This window comes from Lycium barbarum, chromosome 9 (assembly GCF_019175385.1).
Source record: "Lycium barbarum isolate Lr01 chromosome 9, ASM1917538v2, whole genome shotgun sequence".
NCBI classification, from domain to species: Eukaryota; Viridiplantae; Streptophyta; class Magnoliopsida; order Solanales; family Solanaceae; genus Lycium; species Lycium barbarum.
This window is the reverse complement of record NC_083345.1, coordinates 74,741,780-74,757,256: the sequence shown is the minus strand read 5'-3', so window position 1 is coordinate 74,757,256 and position 15,477 is coordinate 74,741,780. Positions and strand designations below refer to the sequence as shown.

The 15,477-nt window shown below is 40.7% G+C and overlaps 1 protein-coding gene and 1 long non-coding RNA gene across 2 annotated transcripts; one reads left to right on the top strand and one right to left on the bottom strand.

Annotated features, from left to right (window-relative positions):
* Positions 1 to 4,560: 4,560 nt before the first annotated feature.
* On the top strand, positions 4,561 to 6,773 carry LOC132611972 (uncharacterized). Its single transcript, XM_060326325.1, has one exon. It carries the CDS (start codon positions 5,516 to 5,518, stop codon positions 6,689 to 6,691), a length of 1,176 nt encoding a protein of 391 aa, XP_060182308.1. The 5' UTR covers positions 4,561 to 5,515; the 3' UTR covers positions 6,692 to 6,773.
* Positions 6,774 to 7,226: 453 nt separating this feature from the next.
* Positions 7,227 to 12,212, bottom strand: LOC132608965 (uncharacterized). The gene is made up of 2 exons (XR_009570629.1): positions 10,210 to 12,212; positions 7,227 to 10,121 (listed from the first exon to the last, which is right to left on the bottom strand). It is a non-coding gene; the product is annotated as an uncharacterized LOC132608965 (long non-coding RNA).
* Positions 12,213 to 15,477: the final 3,265 nt, after the last annotated feature.

Here is a 15,477-nt window from a genome sequence, read left to right as displayed (position 1 = left end):
GGCTAATTCCAAACCTGCAATCATAGCCTCATACTCGGCTTCATTGTTAGTCAATTTAACAGTTCTAATGGATTGTCGAACGACATCCCCGGCCAGGGTTCTAAGGACGATTCCTAGCCCGGAACCTTTGAGGTTTGAGGCTCCGTCCGTGTGTAGTGACCAAACACCCGAGGCTTCCCCCGAGGTTAGCAGAAGTTCTTTCTCAACCTTGGGGACTATAACCGGGGTGAAATCCGCCACAAAATCGGCTAAGATCTGGGACTTGATGGTCGTTCTGAGTTTGTATTCGATATCATATCCGCTAATTTCTACGGCCCATTTAGTTAGTCTACCCGATAATTCCGGTTTATGCATAATGTTTTTTAGGGGGTAAGTAGTCACTACACATATTGGATGACATTGAAAGTAGGGCTTGAGTTTTCTAGAAGCACTTACCAATGCCAATGCCAATTTTTCCAAGTGGGATAATGGGTCTCCGCATCCCCTAAAGTTCTACTTACATAATAAATAGGGAATTGCGTACCTGATTCCTCTCGGACCAAAACGCCACTTACCGCTACCTCGGAGACAGCAAGGTAGAGAAAAAGCTGCTCGTCCGCTTTTGGTGTGTGTAACAGCGGTGGGCTGGACAAGTGTCGCTTTAATTCTTGTAATGCTCTTTGACACTCCGGTGTCCAGACGAAATTGTTCTTCTTCCTCAGTAAGGAGAAGAAATGATGACTCTTATTCGAGGACCTCGATATGAAGCGACTCAACGCCGCTATCCTTCCGGTGAGCCTCTGCACTCCTTTGACGTTATTCACTACCTCGATGTCCTCGATGGCCTTAATCTTGTCCGGGTTGATTTCAATCCCCCGGTTTGACACCATGAAACCCAAAAATTTACCGGACCAGATGCCGAAGGCACATTTTTCCGGGTTGAGCTTCATGTTATATTTGCGGAGTACATCGAAGGCTTCCTGCAAATGCTTTAAATGGTCCTCTGTTTCCAGGGACTTAACAACCATGTCGTCAATACAAACTTCTATGGTTTTCCCTATTTGTTCTTCGAACATTCCATTAACTAGGCGTTGGTAAGTTGCACTGGCATTTTTCAGTCCAAAAGGCATGACATTATAACAGCAAGTCCCATATTGGATAATAAAGGATGTTTTCTCTTGATCCTCCGGGTGCATCCGAATTTGGTTATACCCGGAGTAGGCATCGAGAAAACTTAACATCTCATGCCCGGCTGTCGCATCGATCATTCCATCGATGTGAGGTAACGAAAATGAATCCTTCGGGCATGCTTTGTTTAGATCCTTGTAATCAACACACATTCGAAATTTATTGCCTTTTTTCGGCACCACTACTACGTTAGCTAGCCAGTCCGGGTACTTTACCTCCCCGATAGAGCATATGTTCAAAAGCTTTGTTACCTCATCTTTTACGAAAGCGTGTTTTGCTTCTGCCATGGGCCTTCTCTTCTACTTTACCGGGGGAAACCTCCCGTCCAAACTGAGTTTGTGAGTTGTTACTTCCAGTGGTATACCTGTCATATCTATGTGGGACCATGCAAAGCAATCGGCATTAGCTCGAAGAAATTCAATTAACTTGTTCATGAGCTCCGAGGTTAACGCCATGCCCAGGTATACCTTTCTGTCCGGTAAATATTCGAACAAGATGGTCTGCTCCAGCTCCTCTACTGTTGACTTGGTTGCATCCGAGTCATCCGGCATGACGAATGATCTGGGTACACCAAAATCATCTTCTTCATACCCCGAATCTGACCCCGACTGCTTTGATTGCTATTTGGTGCCCTTTTCCCCGGTTGAAGCTTCTTCCTTTTGATCCAATTTTTTGGGCTGAGGTGTCGCTTCCTCGACCGCAAACATCTCCCTTGCAGCGGGTTGTTCACCTCGGATGGTTTTTATACCCTCCGGAGTCGGGAATTTTAGCAGCTGATGCAATGTCGATGGCACGGCCCTCATGCTATGTATCCAGGGTCTACCCAGTAATGCATTATACTTCATATCTCCTTCGATTACATAGAACACCGTTTGCTGGATAGTGCCATCGATGTTTACCGGCAATGAGATCTCCCCCTTTGTGGTTTCGCTGGCCATGTTGAACCCGCTGAGTACCCGGGCTACCGGTACAATCTGATCGAGTAGCCTTAGTTGTTCGACCACTCTCCACCGGATGATGTTGGCCGAGCTACCTAGGTCAATCAAAATACGTTTAATTTGAGTTTTAAAGATAAGAATAGAGATTACCAATGCATCATTGTGCGGTTGAATGATGCCTTCTGCGTCCTCGCTGCTGAAAGAGATGAAACCCTCGGGTATATAATCCCGGCCGCGCTTTTCACGCATAGCAGAGACCTTGGTTCGTTTCATCACCGGCCCTCGTGGGGTATCGGTGCCCCCAATTATCATGTTGATTATATGCTGGGGTTCCACTGGCTCGGCCCTCTTATGGGTCTCCCTTTCCTTGTAGTGACCTTTGGCTCTTTCACTCAGCAATTCTCAGAGATGGCCATTCTTCAGTAACCGGGCTACCTCCTCTCTTAACTGGCGACAATCCTCAGTTCTGTGTCCATGGGTTCCATGATATTCACACATCATGTTCGGGTCCCGCTGGCCCGGATCCGACCTTAGAGGTCTCGGCCATCTTACATCCGGAATACGGCCAATGGCCGATACGAGGTCTGAGGTACTGACGTTGAAGTTGTACTCCGATATCCTCGGCGAATCTTTGTTGCCGGCAGAGCTTCCGGCATCACTCCTGAATGAGAGACCTCGACTATTCAACGGGCGCTCGACCCGTTTATCACCCCGACCGGAGAAATGGCTTGGGCCAACCCTGGATTTCTCCGACCTGAAGCTTGGTTTCTCCGAATGGGAATATGACCGATACCTTTCCCTCGATGGCCTGGCCTCCGGTTCGTAATTTTTCCTTGGTCTCTCAAAACTTTTGTTCATGTTTACTGGCCCCGGGGGAAGCTTGAGTTGGTCATCCTCCACCCGAATCTTTGACTCGTATCGATTATGGACATCTGCCCATGTCACTGCCTCGTATTCCAACAAGCTTTCCTTTAATTTGAACGAAGTCGTCGAGCTCCGAACATTGAGCCCCTTTGTCAAAGCTTGTGCAGCCCATTCCTCCGGAACCGGGGGGAGCTCCATTCGTTCCCTTTGGAACCGGTTGACAAATTCACGCAGTAACTCATCGTCTCTTTAGGCTATATGGAAAATATCCGCCTTCCGAGCCTGCACCTTTTTGGCTCCGGCGTGCGCTTTTACGAACGCATCGGCGAGCATTTCGAAAGAATTGATTGGATGCTCGGGCAGATGGTCGTACCAAGTCAATGCTCCTTTTGACAGAGTTTCCCCGAACTTTTTCAGCAACACGGATTTGATTTCATCTTCCTCCATATCATTGCCTTTTACAGCGCAGGCGTATGAGGGCACGTGTTCGTGAGGGTCCGTTGTGCCGTCATATTTTTGGATATCCGACATTTTGAACCTCTTCGGGATCAATTTCGGAGCCGCACTCGGAGGAAAGGGCCTTTAGATATACCTCTTTGAATTCGGCCCTTTCAAAATACGCGGAGCCCCCGGGATATGATCTACCCGAGAGTTGTATGTTTCCACCCTTTTTTCTGTCGAGTCTACCCGCTTCGCCAACGTTTCGAGCATTCTCAGAACCTCGGTGGATGAACCAGCTCCGGACCCATTGCTTTCAACCATCCGTGCCTCATCTCTTTCGGGTTCAGCAACACCCTTCGCCTTCTCCGGGGTCGTTTTATCTCTTCCGTTTTGCAACTGGGCTATTGTGATTCCCTGTTCGACAATCGCCGCTCTCTGTTCCTGCAACATTTCAAAAATTAAACGTAAGTCAATATTATCATTCAGGGTATCCGGTTCTTTCCGGCCCTGTGTTCGAGACAAAGTAATTGAATTGTGAGTATTTAAAGGGTCAGTGGCCGGCCGGGCGGCATTCTCCTGGTCCACGATGTTTCGATGGTTGAGGCCCTCCCTCGAATTAAAGGGGTTAGGGTCAGCGGGGTTCGGTAATCCTCGTGGCCCGCTGCCTTCATTTTCGGCTACGATCTCGTTGTTGTTGACATGACCAGATTTCCCACTGTTAGCCATTTGGTCCGTTTTTTCAGAGACGAACAGAAGATGTTTTTTATTTTGACGGGTAAGATAGAGACCAAGATCAGAGACCACTATTATCCTAGCCCCACGGTGGGCGCCAAACTGTTTACCCTGAATTTGGATAATCAATTGAATTTATGAGTGAGGTATAGGATATGTGGTTGTGCCTTAATCTATTTGATAGAGGAAAGAAATATATTAATATGCTATGAAGAAGCAACTGATAATCAGTGGTTTACTATAGATTTTGTATCTAGCAATATATGAATATTGTTTGATCAAGCAGATTTAAAAGATGAACCCGATGATCCGGGCCAAAATCAGATGTTAGAGAGAGAAATTTTATATATCTTGCTATTACAAAAATGTTCTTGGTATGAGGAAGTCAACCCTTTAAAAGTGGGGCAATGACCCCTATTTATAGTATTGCCCCATGGGCTTCATACAACAAGTGTTTCTAAAAAATAAAGAAAAACTCTGAAATGGATTAGGTTGGATTAGGTTGATCGTACGGTCTGACACCCGTACGATTGGCAGGACGTTATCGACGCGTGGCAATCGCGTAACGGATCTCCCGGACCAACGGCCACGATCAAACGGACTAACGACCATGATCAACTCGGCTATGGGAAAATCGGACCAAACGATGTTCTTCCCCTTCCTCGGTTCGAGCACTCCCCCGATCCAGAAAGTAAGTCTTCATACCCGTGTTGATTTCTTTCTTCCCTCGGCCACCGGTCTTACCGGCCTAACATATATCCGACTTTTACCGTATACAAATATAAGTTTTGAGTTTTCCTTCACTGAACTATATAAGACGGCATGATTCAGCTCTGAGGCTTTATTCTATTGTGCATCTCTTCCTTCCACCCAATAAAACTCTATAATACTTCTATGAATTTTTTAAAGTTTGGGTTGTCCGATTGAGGATTGTCCATATTAAGGCCCCCATATGGCATTATTTAACCCTTGGCAACCACAATGACTACTCAAGGCACGCCTCGTAGAACTAGGACAAACTTCATAAGAATTTGACTTCAAAAAGAAAAATCATTTTAAATATTCACATTATTAGTCTCTATGTTACCCAATCAAGAAAATATTAAATACTCCTAGGACACTAATCTCGACCATTCTACCACTATGACGACAATTCCACATAGGATGCCCCCTAACCTTCATTTGTCCTCTCCACTAAGATGTCGACTAATCATTATATTTTACAAAACAAATGAATAAATTACATGATTAATTAAATTCACGGAGTCGAAGAGATTGTCACCATATAAACAAAGCCATTGATTTCAACAATTAAAGATATAGTGGCTAGGTACAAAGAAAACATACAGCTTATTCTTGTACATGTAACGTTGATGGAAAGTCATAGGGATTTGCCCACAAAAGCCATCAGTTTTTGTTTACTTCCATCAGAGCTCATCCAATATATAATCCTTCAGCTTGCCTTGCCAGAAATTATCCGATTGAAATCTGTCAATAAGTCCATTTTCTCTATTATTTCTGATCGTGATTTCATTCGCGACTACAATCATCAATCAAGCTCTGCCACGTGGCTATTCCTCTACAAGAAAAGGTGGCGTCGCGAAGCCGTACTTTACGGCTTCGCAGATAGTTCCAACAGGTGGTTCAACATATTGATTGCTGATTTGTTGAAACAAGTGGTTCCACCAGGTGAAGATGTCTACTTTTTGACTGCAGCTGGTAATATATTCCTTTTTGCTTTGAATAACAGACAGGAAGTTATTTCAGTTGATATTATGACTAGGATGGTCAAAAAGATCCCTCCAAGTCCATTAGGTCCACGTGGTACATCTTCGTGGCGAAGATCCGGTATGAAATTACTGTCTAATAATTCCGAGCATTTTCGATTTTTTTTTGCTGAATTACATGAAAGTCATCCAACTTTATTCGAGTATGATTCAAGAGTTGAGAGATGGAAATTTACCCAGGCAATAGAGATTACCCAAGGCCAAGACATGCGAGGTGATTTTATTTTCCTTAGTGCATCTAATGGACGAAATGGAAGTGTTATCATAGGCGTGCGACCTCAATGCAACAGCAGTACTCCAGTTGTTATCCGACCAACATTCATCCCACGAGGGAACGACGAAGACAGATTAGCCGTTGGATTTAGTTGGGGGAATGCCATCGATCTATTACACGTGTACGGTGATGGAAATATGATGACTATTAGATCGGACAAAGTGAATAAAACAATTAGAAAGATTAAGGGAATAGAGTTATGGGGGTTGAGCACAAATGGGAGGTATTGGGAATTCGTATCAATGGTGCCAAATGAGTTAATTGATAAAATAAGCAAGCCATATGGTGCTATGATGGGGTGTATGCAAAAAACTCAATGCATAACAAGGGCAATTTTGATGACCAATCTTGAGGGTACATGGGAAACAATTTGGTTAAGCTATGACAAAAAGGACTACCAGTGGGCGTGGCTTCCATTACCTGATTGCAACATGAAGGGCTCAAACTTGGCTGGAGTCACATTCTCCTCTGGTTTAACCTTGTCCTAGGATTATCATATTCTAACTGCATTTTAAATGTCTGGTTCAACCATACTGGAACAGTGAAACAACACCAACCCCCCCCCCCCCCCCCCCCAAGATTTTTGTCCTCTCTAGTTTTGGTTACGCGATGCACGTGTGCCTTGTATCAATGAACATAAACTTTTTAAACACCATATAAATAATATTAAAAAAATATTCTTGAGTTATAAAATAAAACTTCAAAAAATAAATCATAAGTCCCTAAAAATGATAAATGTGAAACTATTGATCGGGCTTAGCTAACTCACTAAATGAAGAAATCATATTTTATAAAGTTATCCAACTGTTTTAAATATTACTGGAAATGTGAAAAAAGAAACAAACTAAATATTCATTGGCATGTCAACCAAGGTCACCTAAGCTACCCTTGATTTAATCACACGCATAGTGAACTCTACCAAGATGTTGGCACTTACTTAGGTCTCCCACCACCTCCTTATAGTTGTCACACCCCACCTAGGTGAGGTGGATAGGCACCTAGTGGCTTGCATATGCGAGTGACTCATTCTGTACAACTGACAACTACTGCATTCGAAGTATCTACAACCAGAAAATCCCAAGCATATATGTATACATGGCCTATAAGGCCTCAACATGTACGAACTCTCTGCTGACATAATATAACTGACCACAGGTGTGCATACGTCTACAAAAGTCTGTAAGAGTGACTGACATCATAATATGGTCGGGACAGGACCCCGGCCTACCCATGAAGTCTACAAACTTAATCTGATACCCTGACAACTAGACTCGGCTGCACTCCGGATGAAATGGAGTGTTACCGATCCTTCGCTGAATATCGACCCTGTCTACTGCGAGGGCTCGTCAAACTGGTTACCTAAACCTGCAGGCATGAAATGCAGCGCCCCAACAATGGGACGTCGGTACAAAGAATTGTACCAAGTATGTAAGACGGATAATAACTGAATAATTGAACTGATATACATGATATACTGAATATAAACTAAGGAGTCAATGATAATCTGGAAACATATCTACCAGTCTCTGTCTCATACCATGAATGCAATATTGAAATAAACTATTCGGCCTCATGTGGGGTTCAGTGTATAAGTGCATAACCCCGAAGGCAGTGCATAGCCCTAAAGGAAAATGTAAATAGCCCGACGACAAACTGTATCTTTGTATAGCCCTGAATGCAATGCGCATATTTGTATAGCCCTAAAGGAAAATGTAAGCAATGATGCTGTAAATGATATATATACCTAACTCTGGAGCTCATGAATATAAATAATGTATAAGTAAAACTTTACTGAAAGGATATGAATTAACATACTGGAATACTTCATCTTACCGTATCACGAAACATCTGACCTCACCTGGATACACTATCTATACTGTGGAACTGTTATGTTGTAGGATTCTTATCTGTAATACTATTCTGACTATCATATAATGTATCTGATTACTTACCTCTGCTAGATCATATGCCCTAAGGCTAAACTGAAAAATAAGAGTGGCACTTATGTGTTGCAGCGCAGACTGTCCGTAAGGCTCACTTGCAAACATGAATAACTAGTGGCTCGTACCCGTTGCATAATAGACCGTCCGTACGACTCACTTACAATCATGAATAACTAGTGGCTCATACGCATTACATAATAGACCGTCCATACAGCTCACGATACTCGGGCTGGACTGTGCGTGCAACTGAGACCGTCCACATCCACCCTTATTATACACCTATGCTTTCGTAGACCGTCCAGAGGGCTAACCTTTTATTGTATGCCTACGCGTTCATAGACCGTCTGTAGGGCTCGTATCTTATGCATATTCAACTTCATAACAATCATACAAGCATCAATCACTAATAATAAGTAAGCTTTTGTCTGTAAGCTCGTAAATAACTCGCTATGATTAACAACTTATAATCTTAGTAAGCAACTTGCTGCTTTACTTACTCGTAGTATACTCCTCTTATCATTAAGTAGGTTTATAATTACTTCAGGAAACGTATCACTATCTTTACTTGAGCTTTATGATCTGTTTCGAGAAATTATACGATTCTATCTTTTACAAATTACTATGCGATACTTCTAACTCGTTAGACTGATCATATGAAACCATCAATCAATAAGTAATAAGCTACGGGCTCATATTCTATCGACTGACAACCTCGTTATGGGACTTGCTGTGATCTGTAACTGACAACTCGTAACTCATATTCTCATTTGGCTGCATATTCTGCCTCTTAACTCTTTCTTAACTCGCATATTGTTTTACTTAACTTAGGAGTAGTATATCAATTTTATAACCACATAATTATCTTGAAATCATATAGTTGTAACTATTGAACGTCATGATACTTGTTAAATCGTATGCTTCTATTATTCTGCAAACTACTATCTTTAGCTCATTAACTTATTCATGTGACTATCAACTAAGTGTTCACTTCTCAATATATACAAGGCACTAGATTTTCTGAAGGCTCTACTTACTTCTAAGGAATGCTGAGGAAGTTGCAAACATTGCTACTCATTTCATAGTAAATAACTACTCGTAGGGACATAACCTGTACTAAGCTGTCTGAAGGATTTAACTACTCATAAGAGTACTTTGAGGGAATTACATCTAGATACACCTTTTATACTCGCATATAACTATCTGCAAACTCACGACGGATCTCAAGCGTCGGAAGGAAACATATATGATAACTCGTCTCCTTGAACTTCTTATAAGGGCGAAGTGACTTACGAAATCATGTCGAAAGAAAGGAAGGACTTAGTACCTTTAAGTCGATCCTTCGACGAAGATGGTGGGACAGTCTCCTCTTCAACATAATCTACACCAATGAAAACAACACTACTAGCAACAAGAGTAACACATCAACTAGCTATCGAGTGACAAGCTCATTCTAGGGCAAATCGGGCAGCATCTCCCACGTTTCTTTCACCTCCCTCAAGGTCACAACATCAACAATAATATGCCACCATTAATCCATCTATCCATCACCTTAACAACACAAGAATAGCCCAACAATGCAATATAACAACAACAATAGGGCCAACGTCAAGCTAAGGAATAGCTAGCATACGATACATCGAGCAGCAAGCTCAGTCCTTAACTAGCAACACAACACTTCTATACTTCTTCTTCTCTTCAAACTACATATTAACAACATACATATATATATATATATATATATATATATGCATCATAAAAATACCTCAAAATAGTCCATGGTATCACAACTTCTATACGACTTTTGACCGTCGACTCGTAAGTTCTAGCTTCAAACAACTTAGCCAGTATCTAGATATACCCTAACACATGAAAGAGGTGGAAGATATTACCTTAAAACAGTAGGGACAACACCAATTCCAAGCTTTGTTCACCTTGAAACAAACTTCAAATCAACCAAAACAAGAGAACTTGTGATCTACAAGGACCATGGGCTTCCCGGCGTAAGATTCACATAATCTATCCTTGGATTTACTCAAATACTTATGAGAGATGAGAAATCTTACCCCAACCAGCAAGAATGACCTCTGATCTGAGATTACTTCACATCAAGGAAACCTCCAACTCAACAATAAAGAAGAAGAACTTGATCTAACTAGCATCACGAGATTCCCGACATTGGATTTGGGTGTTTTACTTTGGTTTTCACTCTTGAATCATGGAGAACACTTTGAGAGTGTTCGGAGTGTATAGGGTCTAGATAGGTCGAACAATGAGCTCAAATGAACCTTGCACCACTTTAAAATAGGTGGATAAACATCCACCGCCTATGTGGGTCCCAAAGGGGGCTACCTGCGCAGTCTCGCAAAAATGTAAATATCTCTCTATCCTGACGTTGTATCGATGAACGGTGATGCGTTTGAAACTAGACTCGTAGACCTTCAATTTGGTTGGTGGATCATCCCATAACTCCAAGTATATTAAAAGAAAAGCTCAGTGACATTAGACCCAAATTTCAGTAAACTTATGAACGTAACTTGCGATAACTTTTGCCGACTTCTAACGAAACTTCTTTTCTTCGACTCGATTAACCTCTAATCTATATGATACTTACTAAACACGGTTTTAATCACTTATAAACTTAAGAATGGCCTTACTCTCCGAACTTATGACACACTTTAACGTATAAAAGTGTGGGATGTAACATACAGCCTCGCAGCCAAGATCATCAATATATCCTTGATCGCATGAACATATCTATTCCAAGATTGGAAAATCAAATTTCTCAGTCTTGCTGGACATAGAACCCTCATTACATCTGTTCTTGCCTCTATCCTTACTTATGCCATGCATAATAACGTTCCTCCGCCCAAAATTACTACCGACGTTGTAAAATTCAACGCAATTTCCTATTGATCACTACTCCTACCAAAACAAAGATCCATCTTGTTTATTAGGACAAGGCCATATTATCTCACCGGCCCAGAGGTATAGGAATTTAGAAAACAAAGGGAAAATACTTAGGCCTTTTGGCTAGCCTGGCTTGGCGATTTCATTGCTATCCCCACGCCCTTTGGGCTAATGTTCTAGACCCATCCCTTACCCAATACCCTCACAGTGAAACCCACTGCCTCTTATATGTGGAAGAGTCTAGCTTGAGGTGACCATTTAGTTCGCATGGGAACTAAATGGCACATTGCTACTGGCAACCATATTAATGTCTGGCATGACATTCAGCTCCCTAACAACACTTCCATTCCGGAGCCTTATTCATGGTCTCCTTTATTAGTTTGAATCCGATTAATACTCAATCAGCTTCTTCACAATAATATTTGTGATACCTCCCACCTCTCCTTTGACTTCTCTTCCTCCCTTTGAACCTTATTTCCCATACTAGTCTGAGGGAAACGTTGGATCGAATAAAATAATGAAAGACTGTAACGTAAAAAATTTATAACGAACCATTTTGCCAGTTTAATTTGAAGAGAAAGAGGGCAGAAATCCTTACAATCTCAAAATCAAGGAGAGAAGGTGGCGAAGAATCTGGATTTCAATCAAGGATCTTTCTCATGAGACACATGTAAATGATAAAAAATAAAAATAAAAATAAAAAAGTGTACCAAACAACTCCTTAAGCTTGTTGATGTAGATGCTTCCCTTACCTCTACGGAGTCTAATTGTACTGCTTCCAAAGGTAGTCCACCAAGATTCTTTGGATATCTCTTACACCACTATGGGAGAAGACTATGGCTAAGCAGAGATCGTATCTTATATCTCATGATGAGAAGTTCTAGTTGTAACAACCCCAATTTTAATGAGAGGTTAATTTATAATTTATCAAAAGAGAATTACGTATTATTAAAAAGAAAAAGAAAGAATTGGGCCAAGCCCAAAAAAAGAGGGTGTGGGTGGCGGGGGGGGGGGGGGAATTTAAAGTCTGATGGTCTAAGCGTGAGAAATAAAAATCAGAAAACAGAGATAGAACGCAAAAAGGGAAACGCAGTGCAAGAAAAGAAAAGAAGAGAAGGAAGAGAGAGGAAAAGAAGGGATAAAAATAAGGATTTTCAACCCAAATAATCAAGGTAATGCCTCTGATCTTTTATTTGAGTTTATTATGTAATTATGGGTGAATTTTTATGGTGAAAACATGAGGATATTTTGAGGAATTGAGAAAGTTTAGCTCTAAGGTTCTTCAACCTAAATTATTGATTTGAAGGGGCAAACAACGTCAGATTTTAGACTTCTATATATCATTGGAATCGTCTTGTTTCTTCCCGAAAACATATGTCTTATCGGGTTTTGAACCCATTGATCAGAGGGCATTTTCGTCCTTTAAAATTTGACTTCGACCATTTAAGCCTCTAAAAATATAGAAGTGGTTTACCCTAAGAGTTTTGACCATTCTAAATCTGTTTTTGTGTAGTTTGAGGTGATCCGGAGACACGAGGATGCAGTTTTGATTTATTAGAAAGTGCACTTGAATTCTAAATTTGAGATAAGCGAGACTTTAAGCTTTGGGCACTTGCTTTTCAAACCTGTTTTTTAAAGTATGTTTTATCTGTCTGGTTCATGTGTTGGGACGAGCGTGTGCTTGGCAGAATTGGTGGTCCTTGAGGCCAGCCGCACATATTTTATTTTCAAATACATTAAAACTCTTATTATAAATTATTTTGTGATGTGATACGACTGTGAGCCATGACTCATTGGGGCATTGTGTATGCTTCTTGACTTCGTTGGGGCATTGTGTACGCTTCCCTAGGCATTGTGTATGCTTCTTGATTTTATTGGGGCATTGTGTATGCTTCTTAACATATTTGGCACATTGTGTATGCTGCCGTGGACTCGTGGTGTTGAGTAATTTCTCTAACGTCCTTAGTGTAAGTTGTGTTGAGATACATAGTATACTTGATAAACAATGGTTTGAACCTTGGTTGGATATTTTATAATGATATATTCATGTGCATAATATTTGTGCTTGTTGTGTGTTTGTATTTTCTAACACTTGTTCCAGGGGTATTTAAAGTGGTGGGTCGAGGATCTTACTGGGTTATATTTACATATAGCTCACTCCTTGCCTGCATGTCCATGCAGCTACTATGGCTGACGACGAAGCTAGTAGCTGACAAGTTTGCTAGAGTTGATCTATTGGTTGAGGTGAGCCGCCGCTTTGTTTGTGGAGGCTGCCAAAAGTGTCCTTATCATTTATTCATTAATGTCTTTTCTTTTGGGGTTCTCAAACCCGAGTGTTTTGTAATTCTCTTAGATGCTCCATGGTCTAGTGTGGGATTTGGGCAAGAGTAATTGATTAATATTATGAGACACTAGTTATCCGTAATTAATTATCATAGTATTTGGGTACTTATTTAAATTATTAAATGTTGTGAAATTATGGTTAAGATATGAAAATTTGGTTCGCCTGGCTGGTAGTGTGTGCTGGGTGCCAGTCACGTCTTAGGGGTATTTTGGGACGTGACAAAGTTGGTATCAGATCCCGGGCTTTAAGTCCCGGGTCATGGAGCAGTGTTTGGTAGAGTCTTGTTCATGGGTATGTAGGCGCCCATACTTATGAATTTGAGGCTACTAAACATCTTGGATGGTTTCCCTTCCTTCATTCCTTATTCGTGCGTTGAGTTGAATCTAGTATAAATGTTGTAATACTTATTCTGCAGACAGCTAGGACATGCATATCCTCCTCTGCTACATGTCATGGTTGATTCGAAAGTTTTTTTTTAACGTTATATGTGCAACTGAAGAGTGATACTGAGTATATGAAATGTTGTGTGCGTTGATTGTCGTTGAGATTGGACCGAGTGTACACTTTGGGATAGTTTTATTTACAAAGAAAATTCTGCCAAATATATTTTAAAGTTCGGGAGTTAGTGAATATTTTGAACGTTAAGAAATCGTTGAATGGAAAGATAGCGGTTGCGGGCTCCCTAGTCATAAAAAAAAAAAAAAAAAAAAAAAAAAAAAAAAAAAAGTGGTCAAATGATATAATTTTTTTTTTTTGTGTAAGAGCGACTATTCAAATCAGGGGTTGTTGGTATAACTCTATATTATGAGTCTTATCGGTAAAGAGAAAGAGTGTAGCGGGAAAGTAAGAAGTTTAATGGCATACCCATGCCTAGGCTGTTGGCCTTTGTGGTGAAAGATATTTTGAGCAAAGTGTTTGTATGGTTCTAAGATTAATGTCTCTTAAATTGATTTTCTAGTATTGGTAATATCGTAATGGTGATGTCATAAGTGGATTGTGGTGTAAGAATGCATAATTTAAGTGTATTAAGTATGAGCATGATAATGGCGCTACGAGATGCACAACTTGTTCATTGAGTAAGTCCCTGGATGAATTCCAAGTTGTGAGCGAGAATAAGACTTTATAAGAATTTATGAAACAACATAGTAAGATGTTTAGCATGAAACTCAATGTGTAGTGACTTGATTAGTTGTCGAAGGGCAAGACGTGGAATATTAAGACTATCATGCAACAGGAAAATAAATGAACCATAAAAGAAGCTTGAGTAACGAAAAATGTCATGACCATCACTGAGAAAAGTAATCAACTTACACAGTTTTGTTAACATGCGTTGTTTTCGATAAAGCACAAGCTTGAGGAATATGAGAAACACGTTAATGAGGTGATAGTGTAAATGAGGATACTGAGAGAACTTGAGTATTTATGAACCATTTGTCATTCGATCTAAATGGGGGAGTTTAATATTATTGGCCGGTCTATCGAACATGTGTGGGCACAGTTCAGAGTCATAATACGCTTACGTACTGTATAAAAAATATAACTTGGCGTAATTGACCTTGAGATTATCTTTGGTTTTGATTGAATGACTTTATCTTGCCTTACGCTTGATTGCCATAAAAAGACTGTTGGATTTTCCATTTCGGTGGAGCCTAGCATTGGGTTTGTATTGAGTTTAAAGGACTCATTTAGTATGTCTACATACAAGCAACCTCGTCGATAAAGTTTTTTTTTTATAATAAGTGGAGGATATAGGTCGTATCTAACTATAACTCGGGGCACTAGAATTTAATAACTAACTATTGGGTTAGTGCGAGTAGCTAATAAGTTTTTGAATGTGCTTTTAGAGAACCTACTAATTGTACCACATGGTGGGAAACTCGACTAAGACTTGGGTATTGATATGGCGTCAAAAATCTATTTTTTTTAATTATTATGTATTATAGCATGACTTTTCAAAGTCAAAGAAACTAAAAGAGCATGTTATAAAATTTTGTGATTAAGAGGTCATCATACCAAGTATAGAGCCGTTAGGTGCTAAATTTTTGTCTGTCGAGAAGAATGGTGAATCAAAGGCAAATGT

Excerpts from the sequence above, each read along its gene's own strand:
- LOC132611972 (XM_060326325.1), top strand. The coding sequence starts at position 5,516 with ATGGAAAGTCATAGGGATTTGCCCACAAAAGCCATCAGTTTTTGTTTA.